The 18,727-nt window shown below is 48.3% G+C and overlaps 1 protein-coding gene across 2 annotated transcripts in view; it reads left to right on the top strand.

Moving 5' to 3' along the window:
- The first annotated feature begins 1,646 nt into the window (after positions 1 to 1,646).
- TCF7L1 (transcription factor 7 like 1) overlaps positions 1,647 to 18,727 on the top strand; it is a 181,602-nt gene continuing 164,521 nt past the window's right edge. The window contains exons 1-3 of one of the 2 annotated variants that reach the window (XM_039477072.2): positions 1,647 to 2,166; positions 2,249 to 2,312; positions 2,553 to 2,680. In XM_039477072.2, the coding sequence (XP_039333006.1) occupies positions 1,939 to 2,166; positions 2,249 to 2,312; positions 2,553 to 2,680 (420 nt within the window). In that variant the 5' untranslated portion in view covers positions 1,647 to 1,938. The remainder of the gene's footprint in view (positions 2,167 to 2,248; positions 2,313 to 2,552; positions 2,681 to 18,727) is intronic. The other variant, XM_039477088.2, reaches the window with a different exon arrangement.

The raw sequence follows: 18,727 nt of genomic DNA, 5'->3' as shown, positions 1-18,727 counted from the left end.
TGTGTGTGTGTGTGTGTATTCGGGTGGGCAGTGCATAGAGCTGGCAGCTGCATAGACTGTCACTGTAAACAAAGATGAAGAATGGGGCCGGGCATGGTGGCTCACGCCTGTAATCCCAGCACGTTGGGAGGCTGAGGTGGGCGGATCACCTGAGGTAGGGAATTCAAGACCAACCTGACCAACATGGAGAAACCCCCGTCTCTACTAAAAATACTAAATTATTTGGGCGTGGTGGCACACGCCTGTAATCCTAGCTACTCGGGAGGCTGAGGCAGGAGAATTGCTTGAACCCAGGAGGCGGAGGTTACAGTGAACCGAGACTGCGCCACTGCACTCCAGCCTGAGCAACAAGAGCGAAACTCCGTCTCGGAAAAAAAAAGGAAGATGAAGAATGCATGTTACCAAGCTCTCTGATGCTTTGAACCTAGCATACGTGGCTTTGCCCATATGTGCAGGCACCTCTGTAGAAACTCTTCTGCCAGTTGTGCGGAAAATAGTTTTGCACAGTCCCATACTGCCTTCCAAGCTGTTTTCAAAATTTATGCTTTAATAGTTCCCCATGATGTATAACAAAAGATATTCATTTCTTTAAACTTTCCCGCACAGGTTGGAGAGGGATGATATTTTAATATCACTGTAATAGGCATTTCTTTATTTAAATTTTTTTTTTTTTTTTTTTTTTTTTTTTTTTTTTTTTTTGTGACCAGGTCTTGCTATGTTGTCTAGGCTGGTCTCAAACTCCTGGGCTCGAGCGATCCTCCCACCTCAGCCTCCGGAGTAGCTGGGACTCCAGGTGTGGGCCATAGCGCTCTCACCACAGGCATTACTTAGGTATGAGGCTGGTTGGGCATTTTTCTCGTGTTCATTGGCTACCCAGGCAGCTTTGTGAATGGCTTCCGAGGTCACTGGACCGGCAATTTTCCCTCACAATGAACCAAATCCAAATTCTTTCTGAACCCAAGATCTCGATTATTCGATTTAGGACCTAGTCCCAAACAATGAAGAAAAGAGGATCTTCAAGATTTCAGCGGAGAAATCTGTACACCTGGATAAGGTCGAAAACCAGGGCTGGGGGTGGCATTGGAACCCCACAGGAAAAAGGCGCGGAAATCCGCCGGGCGTTTTCCGGGGTGCCATAAATGCCCCCAGACTCCTGCCCCGCGCATCGAGCTAGCGTGCTCGGAGGAACTCCAGGCAGGGGGAGGGCCCCGCGGCCAGTCTGTGCGTCCGAGGCTTTCCCGTAGGGGGCAGTGCCGCCCGCGCCGATACTGCGGGAGGGGGTGTGAACCTGCGCGGAGTTCTCCGGGTTCTTTGGGAGAAAGTTAGTGGATGCGGAGGGGTGGGGGCAAGACTTCCAGGACTCAAGGGAGGCCCGGGGGAGGGCCGCCGAGGGTGCTGTGTGGGGCGCAGGAGGGGGATCAGGGCGAGTTTGGGGTTGGGAGTGATGCACGCTGCAGGGGGCCGCAGTCCCCGGAAGGTGCGAGTGTGAACGTGAGTATGAGTGTGAGTGCGCGTGTGTGTGTGTGTGTGTGCGCGCGCGCGCCGCAGCCCTCCGGGTTCCGCGAGGCGCGCGGGTGTCAGCTTGCAGCCGGGGCTCCTCCCTCCGGCCCCCCTGCCCAGCCCGGCGGTCCCTCCCTCCCTCCCCACTCGCCCCTCCCCGGCGGGCCAGGGGCTGGGACGCCCCGGCGGAGCAGGCGGCGGCGGCGGCGAGTTGGGGAGCCCTAGGCTCGGCGCTGCCGGAGGGGCCCGAGCCGAGCCGCCCGCGCCCCGGCCCCGCCGCGCCGGGTCCGCTTACCGCGGGGCTACGCCCTGTCAAACTTTGTTGCGGCGGCTAGCGCAGCCGGCCGGCGAGCGGGCGGGAGGGGCCCCGGGCCGGGCCGGGCAGGGCGCGGGCGGCTAGGGGCTCCGAGATCGGCGGCCCCGGCCCGCGGCCCCACCATGCCCCAGCTCGGCGGCGGCGGCGGGGGAGGCGGCGGCTCCAGCGCTGGGGCGGCGGGCGGAGGGGACGACCTCGGGGCGAACGACGAGCTGATCCCCTTCCAGGACGAGGGGGGCGAGGAGCAGGAGCCGAGCAGCGACAGCGCCTCGGCGCAGCGGGACCTAGACGAGGTCAAGTCGTCCCTGGTCAACGAGTCGGAGAACCAGAGCAGCAGCTCGGACTCGGAGGTGAGGAGGCTCCGCGGCCGGCCCCGGGAGATCCCTGACCCGCGTCCGCTCACCCGCTTTCGCCTTTGTGTCTCCTCCGCAGGCGGAGAGGCGCCCGCAGCCCGCCCGGGACACTTTCCAGAAGCCGCGGGACTATTTCGCCGAAGGTACGTGCCCGCCGGGACAACCCCCACTCTCGATCACCGCTGCGCTCCGCGGCTCAGCCCAGTCGACCCACGGAGCCCCTCGCACTGGTGGACGAACCCTTGCCCTCCGCCTCTCTTGGCGGCAGCCCCCATGGGGCGCGTGGGGAGGGGGCGCTCGGGTCCCAGGCTTCGGTCCCGAGCCCCCTGCGGTGGCGCTGTCCCGGAGGCCCGGGCCTCACCTCGCCTTGGTCTTGTTCGCAGTGAGAAGGCCCCAGGACGGCGCGTTCTTTAAAGGACCCCCCTACCCTGGGTACCCCTTCCTGATGATCCCGGACCTGAGTAGCCCGTACCTCTCCAACGGACCCCTGTCTCCCGGAGGAGCGCGCACCGTGAGTGCCCGTCGGGCGCGCAGTAGAGGGTGGGAGGCCGCGGCCCGCAGGATGAGCCCCCGGGCTCGGCCATGGGGTGGGGGATGGGACCTCCTGTGCCGATCCCGAGCAGAACTTGTTTGCTGAGTTGAACTACTCTCTGGAGGCCGAGCGCGAGGCTGCGCTGGCCAGTGCCTGGATGAAAGAAAAGTTCCTTTAACTACTCCCTTCTTGCGGGTTGAGGTTTTGGAGTCCATCTCTGGGATCTTCCTTGGCCTCCAGAATTCTTTGCCTGCACCGAAGGAAACTTGGATTTGTGCCCGCTTTGGGGGGGGTCTCGCTTTCCTACTTGGAAATCGGTCAGCTTTCTCTGGCAGTGGGGCAAGGGGCCTGGGGAGCTGAGTTGGCAGTGTTGTCCTCCGACTCCGGGTTCACTGGGCGGCTGCAGGCTGGTTCCTAAGAAACCCAGTATTCGTGGCGGGTTATTCACAGCCCCCCTTCCCACCCCAGGCCTCGCACCCGGGTCTCAGCTTTTCTGCGGAGCTAGCCCCGGATTTTTAACTCGGCGTAGATGATTTCGAGGCGACCCGAGGCATTCTTCGAGTTGAGGAACTTGGCTTTTTCCCCCTTTTGTCGCCTGCTTTTCTCATTTAAAGCGAGCGCTGCGACACTTTAAACCTGTTAATGGGCGCGTATTGTGTGCTGCGCGCTGGCATTTAGAGCGGTGATTAAGCAAATTGACCGGGCCCCAGACGACGTGCAAATGAGGGTGGATTCCTTCACCCCTTCTCTCTGGCTCAAAACTCCCGCCCCCCGCGTAGCGAGGGTCGCAGCTGGAGGCTGGCGAGGCCTTTGTGACCCTCCAAGCCACCACCCCACCCTCAGGCTCCCTGCCCAGATACTGGGTCCGATGACAGATCTCGGGTGAGCGCATACCTACTGTGTGCCAGGCTCCCGCGTGTTGCTGCTTGCGCGCGATGTGCATCGTAGTTGTTCTTTGCTTCCCGCCCAGCTTCCCAGTGCCCGCCACTTCGTTGTCGACGGTGGGTAACGGGGCAGGAAGTGTTGACCTCTTAGGATCAGGGTTCCAGCAACCCACTCTATGCTAAAGCTGCCCTGAAATAACGATGATAATTAAAGGGTGCTGGAGAAAGGCTAGGTGCTGAATGGCCATTCCTGCTGTCATTGTACAGCGGTCGTTGGAGAGCCAAGACCTCTACATTTGGTTCAGTAGGGGCGCTACCATCATCAGATGGGTTGGAGGCGGGAGTTGACGCGTGGTGGGGAGATTCTGGCCGAGGAAGAGGGGAATGGGGAGTGGGACCACACAGACCCCACAGTTTTGCCCTGAGAGGGAGGAAGGCCTTGCAGCTTTGGCCCTGCTGGCCTGGAACACCCCAGGAAGTCCTGAATGTAAGTGTCACTTTTGCAGTGAAAGCTGGAGGTGGGTCTATGGCTGTTGCTTTTTCTCATTAGTGTTAAAAGAGGTGCGTGCCAATCAAAGGGCAGGGGGAGCAATGAGCTGCTGCAGTCTTATTTCGGTTTTCAGTGATTCCCTCTGATGCCCACACATGTAGCTTATTTCTGCAAGTTTTGGTGGGGTTCCTGTAACTTGTGGGTGGGGGAGAGTTAATGCTACTGAAATCCCATTTTTCATTTACCATTAGGATATCTAGAGAGAGGGGTCTGGGAAGCACTAGCATCTGTGCCTCAGTCCTCCGCCAAGTCCTGGTGCAGTTAAAGTCACCAGAAATGACTATTTCACCATCAAATATGACTATAGCTCCCTCAAGGCTATTTCTCCATGCACCCATTTCTCTTTAGGGCATTTGATTCATCCAGACTCTGCTGTCTCCTTTCCCTAAGAGCCCAAGTGAGACAGATTTTTGTTGGTGTCCTCTCCTTCCTTCCATCATCTTGTGTGTTATTTTGCCTAAGAACTTTGAAAGGCTGATTCTTGCTGATACTGGAGATTCCTTATTACTAAATCCCAGCCCGTGGGGGATTTTGGAGCCCTCCTTGAGGCAGCTAACCTTTCTTTTCTGCATGCCTCTGACTGTCCCTGTTCATCTCTGCAGCTGTTCCCTATCCATGCCCAAACACCATCCTCCTTTCAAGCCTCCTAGGACATGTACTTTCTTGGGGACTTGGTATGTCCCATCCCACTCCCATACCTACATCTTGTCTCCCTGGTGACTTGCCCATACAGAAGTTAGTTCAGTTCCCAGTGTTTCTGTGTCTCGATGTGCCTTTTGCTGTGTTAGTTCATGGGTATACTGGGGAAGTGTTCTGCAGTTATGTCAGCACAGTTAAACCTAATTTGACCCTGTTCTTTTGCTGCCAGTAAGTAAAGCAAGTGAGGAAACACTTAAGCACTTGATTGTCTGGACTACAGGGTGGAGATTATGGTTTTCCTCTGGACGATTATATTAATATAATTAAGGGAATTGTCACTGTAGGCAAATGGTAGGTATAGACAAAGTGGCCCTCTGTTGGTTTCCCAGCCTGGTAAAATGAATGTGGATAGATACGGCTGGGGAGGGAGGAGGGAAGTAGCTGATGACTTGGGAGGAAAGTGCCTGGAATATGTGATCGGTCTCTCTGACATCTTAGGTCTTTTTTTTGTTTGGCCTCTAAATCGTACAACTTCAGGCTTTGCTACTCTAAGACCTAGAGATGGTATAAAATTAGGTGACCCCAGTTATCTGCTGCTCTAACACTTCCTCTGGAAATACCAAGCCAGATGCAGAAGTGGGAATTGGCTGGAGTGCTTTCAGGGTGTTAATGAATCCTAGCAATAGCAGGCAGGAGGCTTCAACAGCCTCACCCACTGGCATAATTCCTGCTGACACCACTGGGGGCTGGCCCGTCCTACAGTCTGGCCATCTCTCTCCCCCTGAGCCATCACCCTTGCCCTCCACTCTGGTTTGGCTGGGATGCTGGGAAGTGGCCTTTTCCTGAGGCTCTTTAGAGAAGAGGTCCCCTCAGCATGGGATGTGGGCCAAGTTTCTGAGCTGTGATTGCTTCTTGTCTGGAGGCCCTGGGACCCTGTGAAGAGAGGAATAACTGCCACAAACCATTATTTCAATAATCACCTCAAAATTATACATTCATTTCTGAAAAGGCTTCACGGTTTACTAAACCACTTTGGGGCTGTTGCCTAGAATTTTGTTAGGAAAATGTAAGTTGGCTGGGTGTGGTGTGGCTCAGCCCATAATCCTAGCACTTTGAGAGGTCGAGGCCGGTGAAACACCTGAGGTCAGGAGTTCAAGACCCGCCTGGCCAACATGGTGAAACCCCATCTGTACTAAAAATACAAAAATTAGCCTGGCATGGTGGCAGGCGCCTATAGTCCTAACTACATCAATGACTAAGGCACGACAATCGCTTGAACCCAGGAGATGGAGGTTGCAGTGAGCTGAGATCACACCACTACACTTTAGCCTGGCAACAGAGTGAGACTCTGTCCAAAAAAAAAAAAAAAAGAAAGAAAATATAAGTCAAAACATTAGAAAGTGAATGCTGAAGATAGTTTCAAACACCAAAGAGCCAAAAAAAAAAAAAAAAAAAAAAAAGTTGAATGTGGTTTAGCAAGCCAGCTGCAATGTGATAGAAAGTGGTTTGACTGTGACCATGAAGTGGGTGTTGATGACATTTTGGAAAGAAACACTTCTTTCCACTTCTTTCAGACTCCCTCAGCAATACTGCCCAGGCTGGAGTGCAATGGCTTGATCTTTTGTGTGTGTGTGTGTGTGTGTGTGTGTGTGTGTACAGAGAGATTTTATTAAGTCTCACACATTTATGGCTGTAGATTCCTTTTTCAAATGGGAATGGCAAGGTGCCATTCCTGCCTAAGGTGCCTAAGCATGTTATTGCTTAAGCATGCTTTTTTTAATTTTTATTTTTTAAATTTTTTAATTGCATTTTAGGTTTGGGGGTACATGTGAAGAACATGCAAGATTGTTGCATAAATACATACATAGCACTGTGATTTGCTGCCTCCCTCCCCATCACCTATATCTGGCATTTCTCCCCATGCTATCTCTCCCCAACTCCCCACCTCCTGCCGTCCCTCCCCTACTTCCCCCCTGACATACCTCAGTGTGTAGTGCTCCCCTCCCTGTGACCATGTGTTCTCATTGTTCAACACCCACCTATGAGTGAGAACATGCGGTGCTTGATTTTCTGTTCTTGTGTCAGTTTGCTGAGAATGATGGTTTCCAGGTTAACCCATCTCCCTACGAAGGACACAAACTCATTGTTTTTGATGGCTGCATAGTATTCCACAGTATATATGTGCCACATTTTCCCTGTCCAGTCTATCATCGATGAGCATTCATTTGGGTTGGTTCCAGGTCGTTGCTATTGTAAACTGTGCTGCAATGAACATTCGTGTGCATGCGTCCTTATAGTAGAATGATTTATAATCCTTTGGATATATACCCAGTAATGGGAATGGCTTGATCTTGGCTCACTGCAACCTCTGTAGCAGTATTGCTGAGGAAGTATTGCTGAGGGAGTTTCTGGTTTTTGTGTCTATCTCACAGATTTCAGAGTATCTTTCGTGTAGTGCAGGTTGCTCACACTTTTCTCAGACCATCTCAATTCAGGTTTTTGTATAAAATTGTTCTGATCCTCAAACGCATGCTCATTTTTAAGTCCTTTACATCCCACTGCTTCCCATGGGAAGTCTTGCTCATATCCTGGGAGCTCCTGTTCTTCCAGACCCAAAGGAACCTAAGCAGAAATCTTTGTATATGTATGAAGAGGTTGTCTGTTTTTAGGAGTTGTGTGTAAGAGCTAAGGAAACCTTTTCTTTTGGAAGATCAGTATAAATATGCTGCTTTTGGTAAAATTCTTTTGAGCCATTTCATCTAAATATAACTTCTGTTCCACTTTTTTTTTTTTCTAAATATAACTCAGAGTTTAATGAGGGCTTTTCACATGGAACAAGCTTTTTTTTTTTTTTTTTTTTTTTGAGACGGAGTTTCGCTCTTGTTACCCAGGCTGGAGTGCAATGGCGCGATCTCAGCTCACCGCAACCTCCGCCTCCTGGGTTCAGGCAATTCTCCTGCCTCAGCCTCCTGAGTAGCTGGGATTACAGGCACGCGCCACCATGCCCAGCTGGTTTTTTTGTATTTTTAGTAGAGACGGGGTTTCACCATGTTGATCAGGATGGTCTCGATCTCTCGACCTCGTGATCCACCCGCCTCGGCCTCCCAAAGTGCTGGGATTACAGGTTGGAGCCACCGTGCCCGGCCGGAACAAGCTTTTGAGAGGGCCTGTGTTGCTGAAGTTTTCGCCCTTGGATTACTGGGGTGATATTGGTGACAAGCTCTGTAGGGAAGATCGGGAAGTCTGTCAATCTTTTTTGGGGGCAGGGAATAAATGATTTAATTTGTCATACTTTTGGAAAGTTATAGTTTGGTCACATTCTTCATTCATCTCACTTTTGGGGATTCTTGAAGAAAAGGGAAGAAACACACACACACACACACACACACACACGCACACACACACACACACAATCTAACAGTATATTCCAGCCTTTACAGTGATGTGCAGTGTTACTAAAATAATTGGGAAATAAAGACTGTAAGTGATTAACTCACTGGAAAATCTTTTAAATCTTCTATATGGGAAGACCCTATTTACATTTTAATTTAGAGACAACTTTTACTAGTTAACCTGGGGAAATTTAGATTAACACTCTTAAGTATAATTCCTAACTCCTCAACTTCTTCAATTGAAGTGTATTGGATACCTATCCCGAGCAGTGGCTAAGGGACCATGGGAAACAAGATAAGACCCAGCCTTTGCCCTAAAGGATTTAAAAATTAAGTAGGAAAGAAGTCATAGTAGCACTGTAATAAGTTAAGAGGCAGTGAAGTCTGGAGATGCATTTTCATAATGGAAATTGAGAAAAATTGCCTCCTGGGTGATTCAGGAAGGCAGGTCAAAGAGGTAGGTTTAAACTAGTCCTTAAAACTCAGTTATTCTTTAATCTAGGTAATTCTTGTAACTTAGAAAAATGTAAACAGTAGGACGAGGCAGAGTGAAAAGTAGACATCCTCTTTGACTGCCCTCTTGAGGTGGGAGCCAGCACCCGGAGAGCGAAGACATGGAGGAAGGAAAAGTTCAGGGCGATTTAGGGTAATGTAGCTTATTCAGTTCCATTTGCCTGGAAGGATAACGGCCAGTACTTGGACTAAGGGACCTAGAATGCCAGGGAATGAATCTGATCTTATTCAAGAGGCAGCAGAGAGCCATCAAAAGTTATGCTGGGAAGTGACGTGACTCATACATGTGCCTAGAAAGAGAATGGTAGATTGCAGGAGGAGGACCTGGAAGGAGATAGAGCAGTTAGACTCACAGGAGCCAGGGGTGAGGAGGAAAGGGCTTCAGAGTAGCAGAGTGGAAAGGGAAGGTGGGATGGAAGAAAATGGGATTCTTGCCTGTACCTCTGTGGGGAGGGGAGGTACCAGGTCCAGAAAGTGGCTGATGTCACAGTTAACTCCTGGTGTCCAAGCTCGGGCACCTGGAGAATGACTTCTGCAGGTGGGGCCCTGATGAAGGCGCCTCCAGTCTCTGCCTCCCCAGTGGTGGACAGATGCTTACTGAATATTTTGGCAATAACAGACTCTACACAGTCTACGAGAAGCTCTTATTGGTAGGAACCCCTCGGTTTCATTGGAGACATGTTAGGTGTGAGGGGACATTGAGGGGATGATTGAAACTGGGTGATGTAAGAGAGATAGAGAAGAAGGGGAAGGGATGCTCAGAGGAGGGAAAGAAGTCATTGGAAGAGGATGGAAGGAAGCACTGGGTGTAAGGTAGGAGGAGAGTGTAGGGACTCCCCTCCTGCTTTCTTTTCCTCCAGCTTGCATGATGTTCCATGCAACATCTTGGAAGCTGGAAGGAAAGAAAGGGGGAGGCCAGGTGCAGTGGCTCACGCCTATAATCCCAGCACTTTGGGAGGCCGAGGCGGGCAGATCACTTGAGGTCAGGAGTTCAAGACCAGCCTGGCCAACATGGTGAAACCCTGTCTCTAAAAACACAAATATTAGCCGGGCGTAGTGGCAGGTGCCTGTAATCCCAGCTACTCGGGAGGCAGAGGCAGGAGAATCGCTTGAAGCTGGGAGGCAGAGGTTGCAGTGAGCCGAGACTGCGCCATTGCACTCCAGTCTGGGCAACAAGAGGGAAACTCCATCTCAAAGAAAAGAAAAGAAATAGAAGAGAGGAGAGAAGAGAGGGGAGAGGGGAGAAGAGAAGGAGTGTCTTTGGTGTTAGATGTCACAGAGAGAGAGGAGACAAGAAGATCGAGGAGTCAAGAGGAGCTTTATTTTTATTTTTATTTTTTACTTTTTTGAGGCGGAGTCTCAACCTTGTCGCCCAGGCTGGAGTGCAGTGGATCTCGGCTCACTGCAACTTCTGCCTCCTGGGTTCAAGTGATTCTCCTGCCTCAGCCTCCCAAGTAGCTGAGACTCCAGGTGCATGCCACTATGCCTGGCTATTTTTTCTGTTTGTTTGTTTGTTTGTTTGTTTTTGAGACGGAGTTTCACTCTTGTTACCCAGGCTGGAGTGCAATGGTGTGATCTCGGCTCACCGCAACCTCCGCCTCCTGGGTTCAAGCAATTCTCCTGCCTCAGCCTCCCGAGTAGCTGGGATTACAGGCACGTGCCACCACGCCCAGCTAATTTTTTGTATTTTTAGTAGAGACGGGGTTTCACCATGTTGACCAGGATGGTCTCGATCTCTTGACCTCGTGATTCACCCGCCTCGGCCTCCCAAAGTGCTGGGATTACAGGCTTGAGCCACCGCGCCCGGCCTTTTTTTTGTATTTTTAGTAGAGAACGGGTTTCACCGTGTTAGCCAGGATGGTCCTGATCTCCTGACCTCGTGATCCTCCCACCTTGGCCTCCCAAAGTGCTAGGATTACAGGTGTGAGCCACCGCGCCCGACAAGAGGAGCTTTTGAGCCAGGTGCTGTAGCTTGTGCCTATAATACCAGCTACTCAGGAGGCTGCAGCAGAAGGATATCTTGAGGCCAGAAGTTCGAGACCAGCTTGAGCAACATTATAAGACCTCATCTCTAAAAACATTTTTAAAATTAATTGGGCTTGGTAGTAGCCCAGGAGTCCAAGGTTACAGTGAGCTATGATTGTGCCTCTGCACCCCAGCCTGGGTGGCAGAGTGAGACCCTGTCTCTAGAAATAAATAAAAATAAAAAATAAGAGGAGCTTTTGGAATTCAGCTATTAGGAAGTTACTGGTTCCCGCGGAGAGAGGTGTTCATGTAAGTGGTGGTGATAAAGGTAGAGAGTAGAAACATTAGCTCAGTGCTTCCCAATAGGATAGCCAAGGTGCCAAGCTGCAGACTAGTCTCAGGTGTGGCCCAGTGCCTCCCTCCTCAGCTGGAACCCCAGACCAGACTCCTGCAATTTCAAGTAGCCTCCTCTTTCTATCCCGATGTACCTTCCAATCTTAGTAGCACCAAGGGGAACCTCAAAGACTAGACAACCCATTTCAAAAGCCTGGCTATGGAAAGAAGAGGGAAGGGAGGAGCCACAAGATTGGGAGAAAGTATATTTGGGCTGCTGGAGTGGGAGCCTGTTTGTAGGGACAGTAGGGCAGGCTAGAAGATGAATGGGAAAGAAGATGAGAGGAAGAGGAGGTGAGACTGAGCTTCAAAAGCAGACAGGCTTCTTCCTTCATCCATGGAGGGTGCTGTATAGTGGGTGTCCTCACAGTTTTACAGGCGAGCTCAAGACTTGAAGATGAGGTTGTAGGGGAATACAGAGGTGAGTTGGCAGAAATGGAGACGAGTGTACATTGGAGGACCCCATGGCTTCTTGATATTCTCAGGAAAACCATGGGCAAGTAAGTTGGCTAGAGTGGGGGGCCCGAAATTTTGTTGGTAGCAGGGAGAGTGCAGGCCCTTCCTCTCCATCCCCTCATAAAGCCCAGAGTGTTGGGGAACCTTTTAGCTACATGTTAGATAGTGAAATGTTTGTGTATTGACCGAAAGGCATGGCACACCTGGGAAATGTTTCCTCCTTTTATTGTCTGGAGCTGGCTGATTTTGAAGAGAGATAGAGATGAGCATCAAAATACAATTTGCAGCCTGGCGTGGTGGCTCACACCAGTAATCCCAACACTTTGGGAGGCTAAGGCAGGCAGATCACTTGAGCTCACGAGTTGGAGACCAGCCTGGGTAATTAACCCCATCTCTACAAAAGAATAGAAAAAATTAGCTGGGCATGGTGGTGGGCACCAGCTTCTTGGGAGGCTGAGGTGGGAAGATCACCTCAACCTGGGCATGGAGGTTACAGAGAGCCATGATAGCACCACTGCCCTTCAGCCTGAATGACAGAGTGAGACCCTGTCTCTGAAAAAAAAAAAAAAATATATATATATATATATATATATGTGTGTGTGTGTGTGCGCGCGCGCGTGGGCGCACACGCGTGCACACACACACACACACACACGGATTGGATTTAGTGAACAATAAAACAAATGCAGTTTCCAAAACCTTGGTGTTCACAAATGAAGGGAATCATGAGGGGAGTGAAAGACTTGTCCTTTTCCTCTATGCTGTATGCTCGGCCCAGGGAACAGCCCCTGCATGCTCTACAGTTTCTTTCTGAGACTCACAAGGTGTTAGCAATGCTCTGAGTTCACCTAATTGACAGATACATTTAAGGTTCTCAAATAAATTTCAAACTCCTAAATCCTTCCTTTTCACTGTGTGCATAATCTACAGATTTTCTTAGGAAAATGATCATCAAAATAAAATCATAAAAATGTTTTCCTAACCATGGCCTTTCTCAGGAGTTTTTGTGGATGTGGTCAAGGGCAATAACTCTAATTACCTGGAGTCTTCAGGACAGGGAATGAGCTCACACTTATGCTCTCAAACTGTGTCACAGCATTTTTGGAAATCTATTTTCATTTCTATTCAAGAGAAAGAACAAGTCCCCAAGTGTTCACCCTAATTGTAGAAAATAAACATAAACATGAAATTCACAAAAGAACAACTATAAATGGCTGCAAATATGTGAAACTATGTTCAACTTCCCAGGGAGTCAAAAAACACAAATTAATACATGAATCATCGTTGGCCCATCACATTATGATGTTGTCTGAATAAGACTTTTCAGTGCTGGCAAATGCGTGGTCAAATGGCTGCTCTGGCTCTTTTTGGCTGTTCTTAAAGGGTGTAAATAGCTCCACCCCATTTGGAAAGCACTTGGCAATGGCTGCTAAGACCTTAGTGTTTTTCATAGCTTCTGACCTGCTAAGAAGTAGATACTTGTTCCCATTTTGCTGCTGTGCAAACAGACTTGTAGAGGTCAAGTATCTTGTACAAGGTTACGTTGCTGGTAATTGATGGCGCCAAGATTTGAACTTGGTTGTGAGTCCAAAGTCTAGGTCTCCCATTCTACCCATGTGACTTTACACACATGCCTGCTATGACTAGCTCCTCCTCCTCTCCAGAGAAGGGCGGCTGACCTTTGTCTCCCAGTTCAGAAATCCTGGTGTGAGTTATTAGCTGGGGTTGAGGGTGGATAGATTTGTTTCAGCTTTACACCTTGGACCCAAGAATGTACTTTCCTGAATAAACAGTTGTAGAAGTGAGTGACAGTTGTGGTTGAAATGGTTCCCCCAGAGCAGCCCTCCAAAGGAATTAATGACCTTTCGTGGGCTGCCCCAGGAACTTCATCCCAGGAAAAGGTGCCTAGCTACTAACTTTTGAACTGTTTGGAAATTGGGGATTGTTTTTCGACATTGAAATTGGTGAGGATTAGAAGAATATGCAAATGTGTTTTTGGTGTGGAAGAATGCTGGAGGAGTAAACTCTCTCTCTTTCTCTCTCTCCTCTCTCCCTCTCTCCCACCCTCTCTCTTCTCTCTCTCTCTCTCTCTCTCTCTCTGTGTGTGTGTGTGTGTGTGTGTGTGTAACATGGTTAGAAATCAATGAAATTCAGCCAGGTGCAGTGGCTCACACCTGTAATACCAGCATTTTGGGAGGCTGAGGCAGGAAGATCACTTGAGGTCAAGAGTTAAAGACCAGCTTGGCCAACATGGTGAAACCCTGTCTCTACTAAAAATACAAAAATTTAGCTGGGTGTGGTGGCACACACCTGTGAGTTGAGACCGCACCACTGCACTCCAGCCTGGGTGAAAAAGTGAGATATCATCTCAAAAAAGGAAAAATAGAAATCTTGAAATTCCATACTTCCCAAATTATTTTCCAATAATAGCATGGTGGAAGGATTAACAACAAAGGGGCTTATGATATGGTTGCTAGAAGTTAAGGAGGCATTTGGGGTCCTAGCTCAGCCCTCCTAGAGACCTGGGTATTGCAAGGCACTAAATCTCAGATGAATATCTTAGACCTCATTAAAGTGAATGGGGCTATTATATGTAGGAATGTCTATAGAGAATGTGTGGAGAAATCAGAAAGGTATAAATATGAGAGATGGCAACTGTGATTAAGGAACAGATGGATCTCATTGATAATGAGGAAGAATAACAAAAGAAGTAGGAATGAGTGGTATGAAAAGAAGATCAATTTCCAAGTCCAGATTTGTTGGCAGTAGTGCTTTCTGATGTTTGGGACTACACTCCCCTCCATAAATTCCAAAAAAGGGTATGTCAGGGTCACTAAACTCAGCTGGATTTGCAAGACTTACCTTCTAGGGGTGGTTGGGTGTTAGTCCCTGAGATTCTTATCAAGGACCCTGCAGGAGTGTCCTTTAGCTCTCTGAGCTAGGTGGAACCATCCCTCCTACCCAACAGGTGAGGAGCATGAGCTCAGGGCCGTTGTTGACCTGCCCAAGGGCAAACAATGAGTAGTGATGGAAACAAGACTAGGGTCCAGCTGTACTCTAGAGTGGTAAAGCCTCGTCTTCCACCACTCAGGGAAGTACACAGCTAGCAGTGCTCCAGAGATGATGCACTTCTTTTTATTATTATTTTATTTTATTTTTTGTTGTTTATTTTAAAAAAAATAGAGACAAGGTCTCACTTTATTGCCCAGGCTGGCCTCAAATGCCTGGGCTCAAGCGATGCTTCCACCTTGACCTCCCAAAGTACTAGGATTACAGGCAGGAGCCACTGATCCCAGTCAAAATGATGCACCTTGAAATACTTCTTTATCTAAAACGTTACAGCTGACTCATAATAAGTGATTCACCTGTTAATTGTTGACAACATGAGAATATTTAAGCATCAATATTTAAAAACAGCCCCATAGGCACCTTTAATGTTCCAGGGCACTATATCACACTGTTATAACTGTTCCTACACTGAATTCTCGTGCATCTGATATTATCATCTCTATTTTATCCTTGAGGAAACCGAGACTTTGACAGTAAATCAGGGGCCCAGAGTCACCTCTCCAGAAGGTGATAGAGCCAGCATTTCAGCTGTAGGGGGTTCTGGTTCCACCAGGCTGCAATTTCCCTCCACTGAAAATTGAGAGCCACATTGACGTGACAATGCATGAAAATGCCATTTGGGCCAAGAGTCAAAGAAATTGTGTGTAGAAGTAAAAGATGAGTAACATCTCTTGGCATACATTCTTTTCAGTGGCATTTCTATCCCTTTCACTTAGGAGGCACTTTTAGTGCCTGATGTAGAATCAGAACATTAATAGCTGGTCAATTTACAGTCTCAGGGGTGATGTTAATTGCTATTTTAATCTCTTTGCTTTTCTGCACTCTGCAGCTCCATTTAATCTGTTTTTTTCCCAATCTCCAAATTTCCTTATGTTTTTCTTCTGACATTTTGAGGTGGTACACTTGCTTCCTTAAATATCCTATGTGAGACATTAACAGTTCTAGGTGGAAGTACATGGGCAATCCATTCACCCAGCTTCTCTGTATGTTTCAAAAAGTTTGTAATAAAAACGCAGGGTAAATGAACTAAGGCCTGTTTCTTCAGCCATATTCAAAGTCCCTATAGTCTGACATCTGGAAACCCTGGAGGCTGCCTGGCCGGTGTCCTCCACCTCAGGCCAAGATTGCAGCAGGTCCTCATTCTGTTGTCCATGGGGGTCTGGGTAGCAAAATACCCTCACCCTGTCCTCACTCACTGAAATCTCTCGTACAGCCCAAATTGGGGATTGCTTGTGTGTCCCCCTTCCACCTGTCACTCTTTCCCTGCTCCTCCCCACATGATGCTGTGGGAACCCAGACCCCAGCACCTCCCAGATGAGGGCAGCAGTGGAGCGCTAGCTGGGGATGGAGGACCAGGGTGATGGGGAGAGGAGGAAAGACAGGGAGGGGACACGGCTCCTGGGGTCCAAAGGGATTCCAGAGAAAAAAGTGAGGGAGGGAAGCCCCAGTCCCAGAGATCAGGGAAGACAAGATCCCAGGGGTCCCAGCTGGGCTGGGGGCCCCAGGACCCTAGATTAGGGTATAGCCATCCCCATGCCGCTTGTGGATGAAGCTGTCCTTGCAGATCCACTCAGTGGATTAAGCTTTGATGACATGGTGGTGCCTGGGTGTTAAATCTATATACCATATGTAATAATGGTGGGCATCTGTTGCCTTAACCTCTTGCCCTGCTCGTACTCCTGACCAGCCCCACATCCTCGTGCATGTGTGGGTGTAACTGTACATGGGATATACAGATGCACCTGGACTTACAATGGGCTTACATCCAGATCAACCCATCATAAAGTCAAAAAAAACATTAAGTTGGACCATCACAGGTTAGGGACCCTCTGTAGTTTTTACTTATTAATTGTGTTATTGATTTAAACTGTGTTCCAGGTGGGATGCATAGAGGAGAGGTACCATGGGGGATAAGAGTATAGTAGGAGTATTAGAGTGCATGAGCTGAAAACCCTTTGCTTTCTACTTTACAATATAAGCTATTTTGTTATAAAATGCTTGTTAGAGGGAGTGAAACCCTGGTGCTAAGGCTTTGGGAGTGGAAAATGGGTCATTTTCACAAGGGTGTTCCCAGACAAAGGTGCAAGGGAGAGTCAATTCAGGAAGGAGCTGGGATAGGGAGAGTCTATGGAGTCTGGGACAGCCCTTTAATAAGCAGTTCCTTGGACCTTGCATGGAAAGAAAGGAGAGGAACTTGTGTGGAGAGAGAGAAGCCCAAGGTTTGAGGGATGGAGAATATTCTACTGACAGGCCACCCCTTGTCCCTCCAGGGGGCAGTGTGTCTAGGGGGGGCCTGGAACTTGGGTTTTGGCCATGGTTTGCATAGCCTTGAATCCCAGCTGGGTCATGGTTTGGCTGTGTTCCTATGCCCCAGGGCCCCCCTCAGGGAGAATAGGGGTAATGATAGTGATAATGATAAATGGGAACACATATTGCTTTGAGAAGCACTGAATTAACATTTTTGTCTGAATGGACTGCTCGCTGGTACTCCTGACCAGCCCCACATCCGTTTTAAAATCAGGATTTGTCCAAGGCTGAAATGAAATATCAGCATCATAGAATGAATCTCCGGGCTATGAAAAGAAATGAAAAATGTTACCAAAATAATTTGCAGTATTACCACAACTTTATTAAGATGTTTAATAGCTAAATACTTTAAACAGTATCTTAACAAGTGGATATTTTCTTATAGTAGTGTGTGTGTGTGTGTGTGTGTGTGTGTGTGTGTGTGTGTGTGTGACGGAGTTTCGCTCTTTCAACCAGGCTGAACTGAAGTGGCACGATCTCGGCTCACTGCAACCTCTGCCCCCCAGGTTGAAGCAGTTCTCTCTCCTGCCTCAGCTTCGATAGTAGCTGGGACTATAGTCGCATGCCACCACAGCTGGCTAATTTTTGTGTGTGTGTGTATATATATATATATATATATATTTTTTTTTTTTTTTTGAGAGGGAATTTCGCTCTTGTTACCCAGGCTGGAGTACAATGGTGCTATCCAGCTCACTACAACCTCCATCTAAGGTTCAAGCGATTCTCCTGCCTCAGCCTCCTGAATAGCTGGGATTACAGGCATGCACCACCAAACCCAGCTAATTTTTTTTTATTTTTTATTTTTAGTAGAGATGGGGTTTCTCCATGTTGGTCAGGCTGGTCCCGAACTCCTGACCTCAGGTGATCTGCCTGCCTTGGTCTCCCAAAGTGCTGGGATTACAGGCGTGAGCCACTGTAATCCTGGCCCTTAAAATTTTTTTTTATAGGAAATGACTAAATGATATAATCAGGGAGAAGCCAGAAATGCATAAACACAAGTAATTAGTATATCAACATCAGTATTTAGTGAAGGCTTTGAATTTATATGGTTATCAATTCCCTTTGCAAAAACTTAGCCTGTCACTTTAAAGTAATTGCCAATTTGTGTGAGTTCTTGATCAAATAGCTATCACCAGGATGATGTGTATATGTATGTGTGTACACGTATGTATGTGTGTACACACACATGCACTTTAACTTTATAAAAAAGTTAAAATTTATATGTAGGATATATATATATATAAGAAATTTAGTATATAAATATGAATTACATTTTAACTTTTAATTTTAGAATAATTTCAGTCACAGAAAAGATAAAAAAGTAACACAAATAATTTCCGTGTGCTTTCCCCTAGATTTGCCTTCTATCTTTCTGTAACCGCCCCCCCCCTTTTTTTTTTTTTTTTTTTCTTTGAGACAAAGTCTGGCTGTGATGCCCAGGCTGGAGTGCAGTGGCATGATCTCGGCTCACTGCAACCTCCACCTCCCAGATTCAAGCAATTCTCCTGTCTCAGCCTCCCAAGTACCTGGGATTACAAGCACCTGCCACTGTGCCTGGCTAATTTTTGTATTTTTAGTAGAGACATGTTGGCCAGGTTGGTCTCAAACTCTTGACTTCAAGTGATCTGCCTGCCTCAGCCTCTGAAAGTGCTGGGATTATAGGCATGAGCCACTATGCTAGGCTCTGTAGCTTTTTTCTGAGCCATTTACAAGTAAGTTGCAGGTGTAATGTCCCTTTGCTTAAGGGGGCATAACTTGCTAGATTTTATCTCTGATACTATAGAATATATTTGTGAATCTAAATAAGATGAAGGGACAAGATATGTTCTAAAAACAAGGACATTTGCCAAAGTGTAAT

This window comes from Saimiri boliviensis, chromosome 1 (assembly GCF_048565385.1).
Source record: "Saimiri boliviensis isolate mSaiBol1 chromosome 1, mSaiBol1.pri, whole genome shotgun sequence".
In the NCBI taxonomy this organism is placed as follows: domain Eukaryota; kingdom Metazoa; phylum Chordata; class Mammalia; order Primates; family Cebidae; genus Saimiri; species Saimiri boliviensis.
This window is presented reverse-complemented; position numbering and strand designations above follow the sequence as displayed.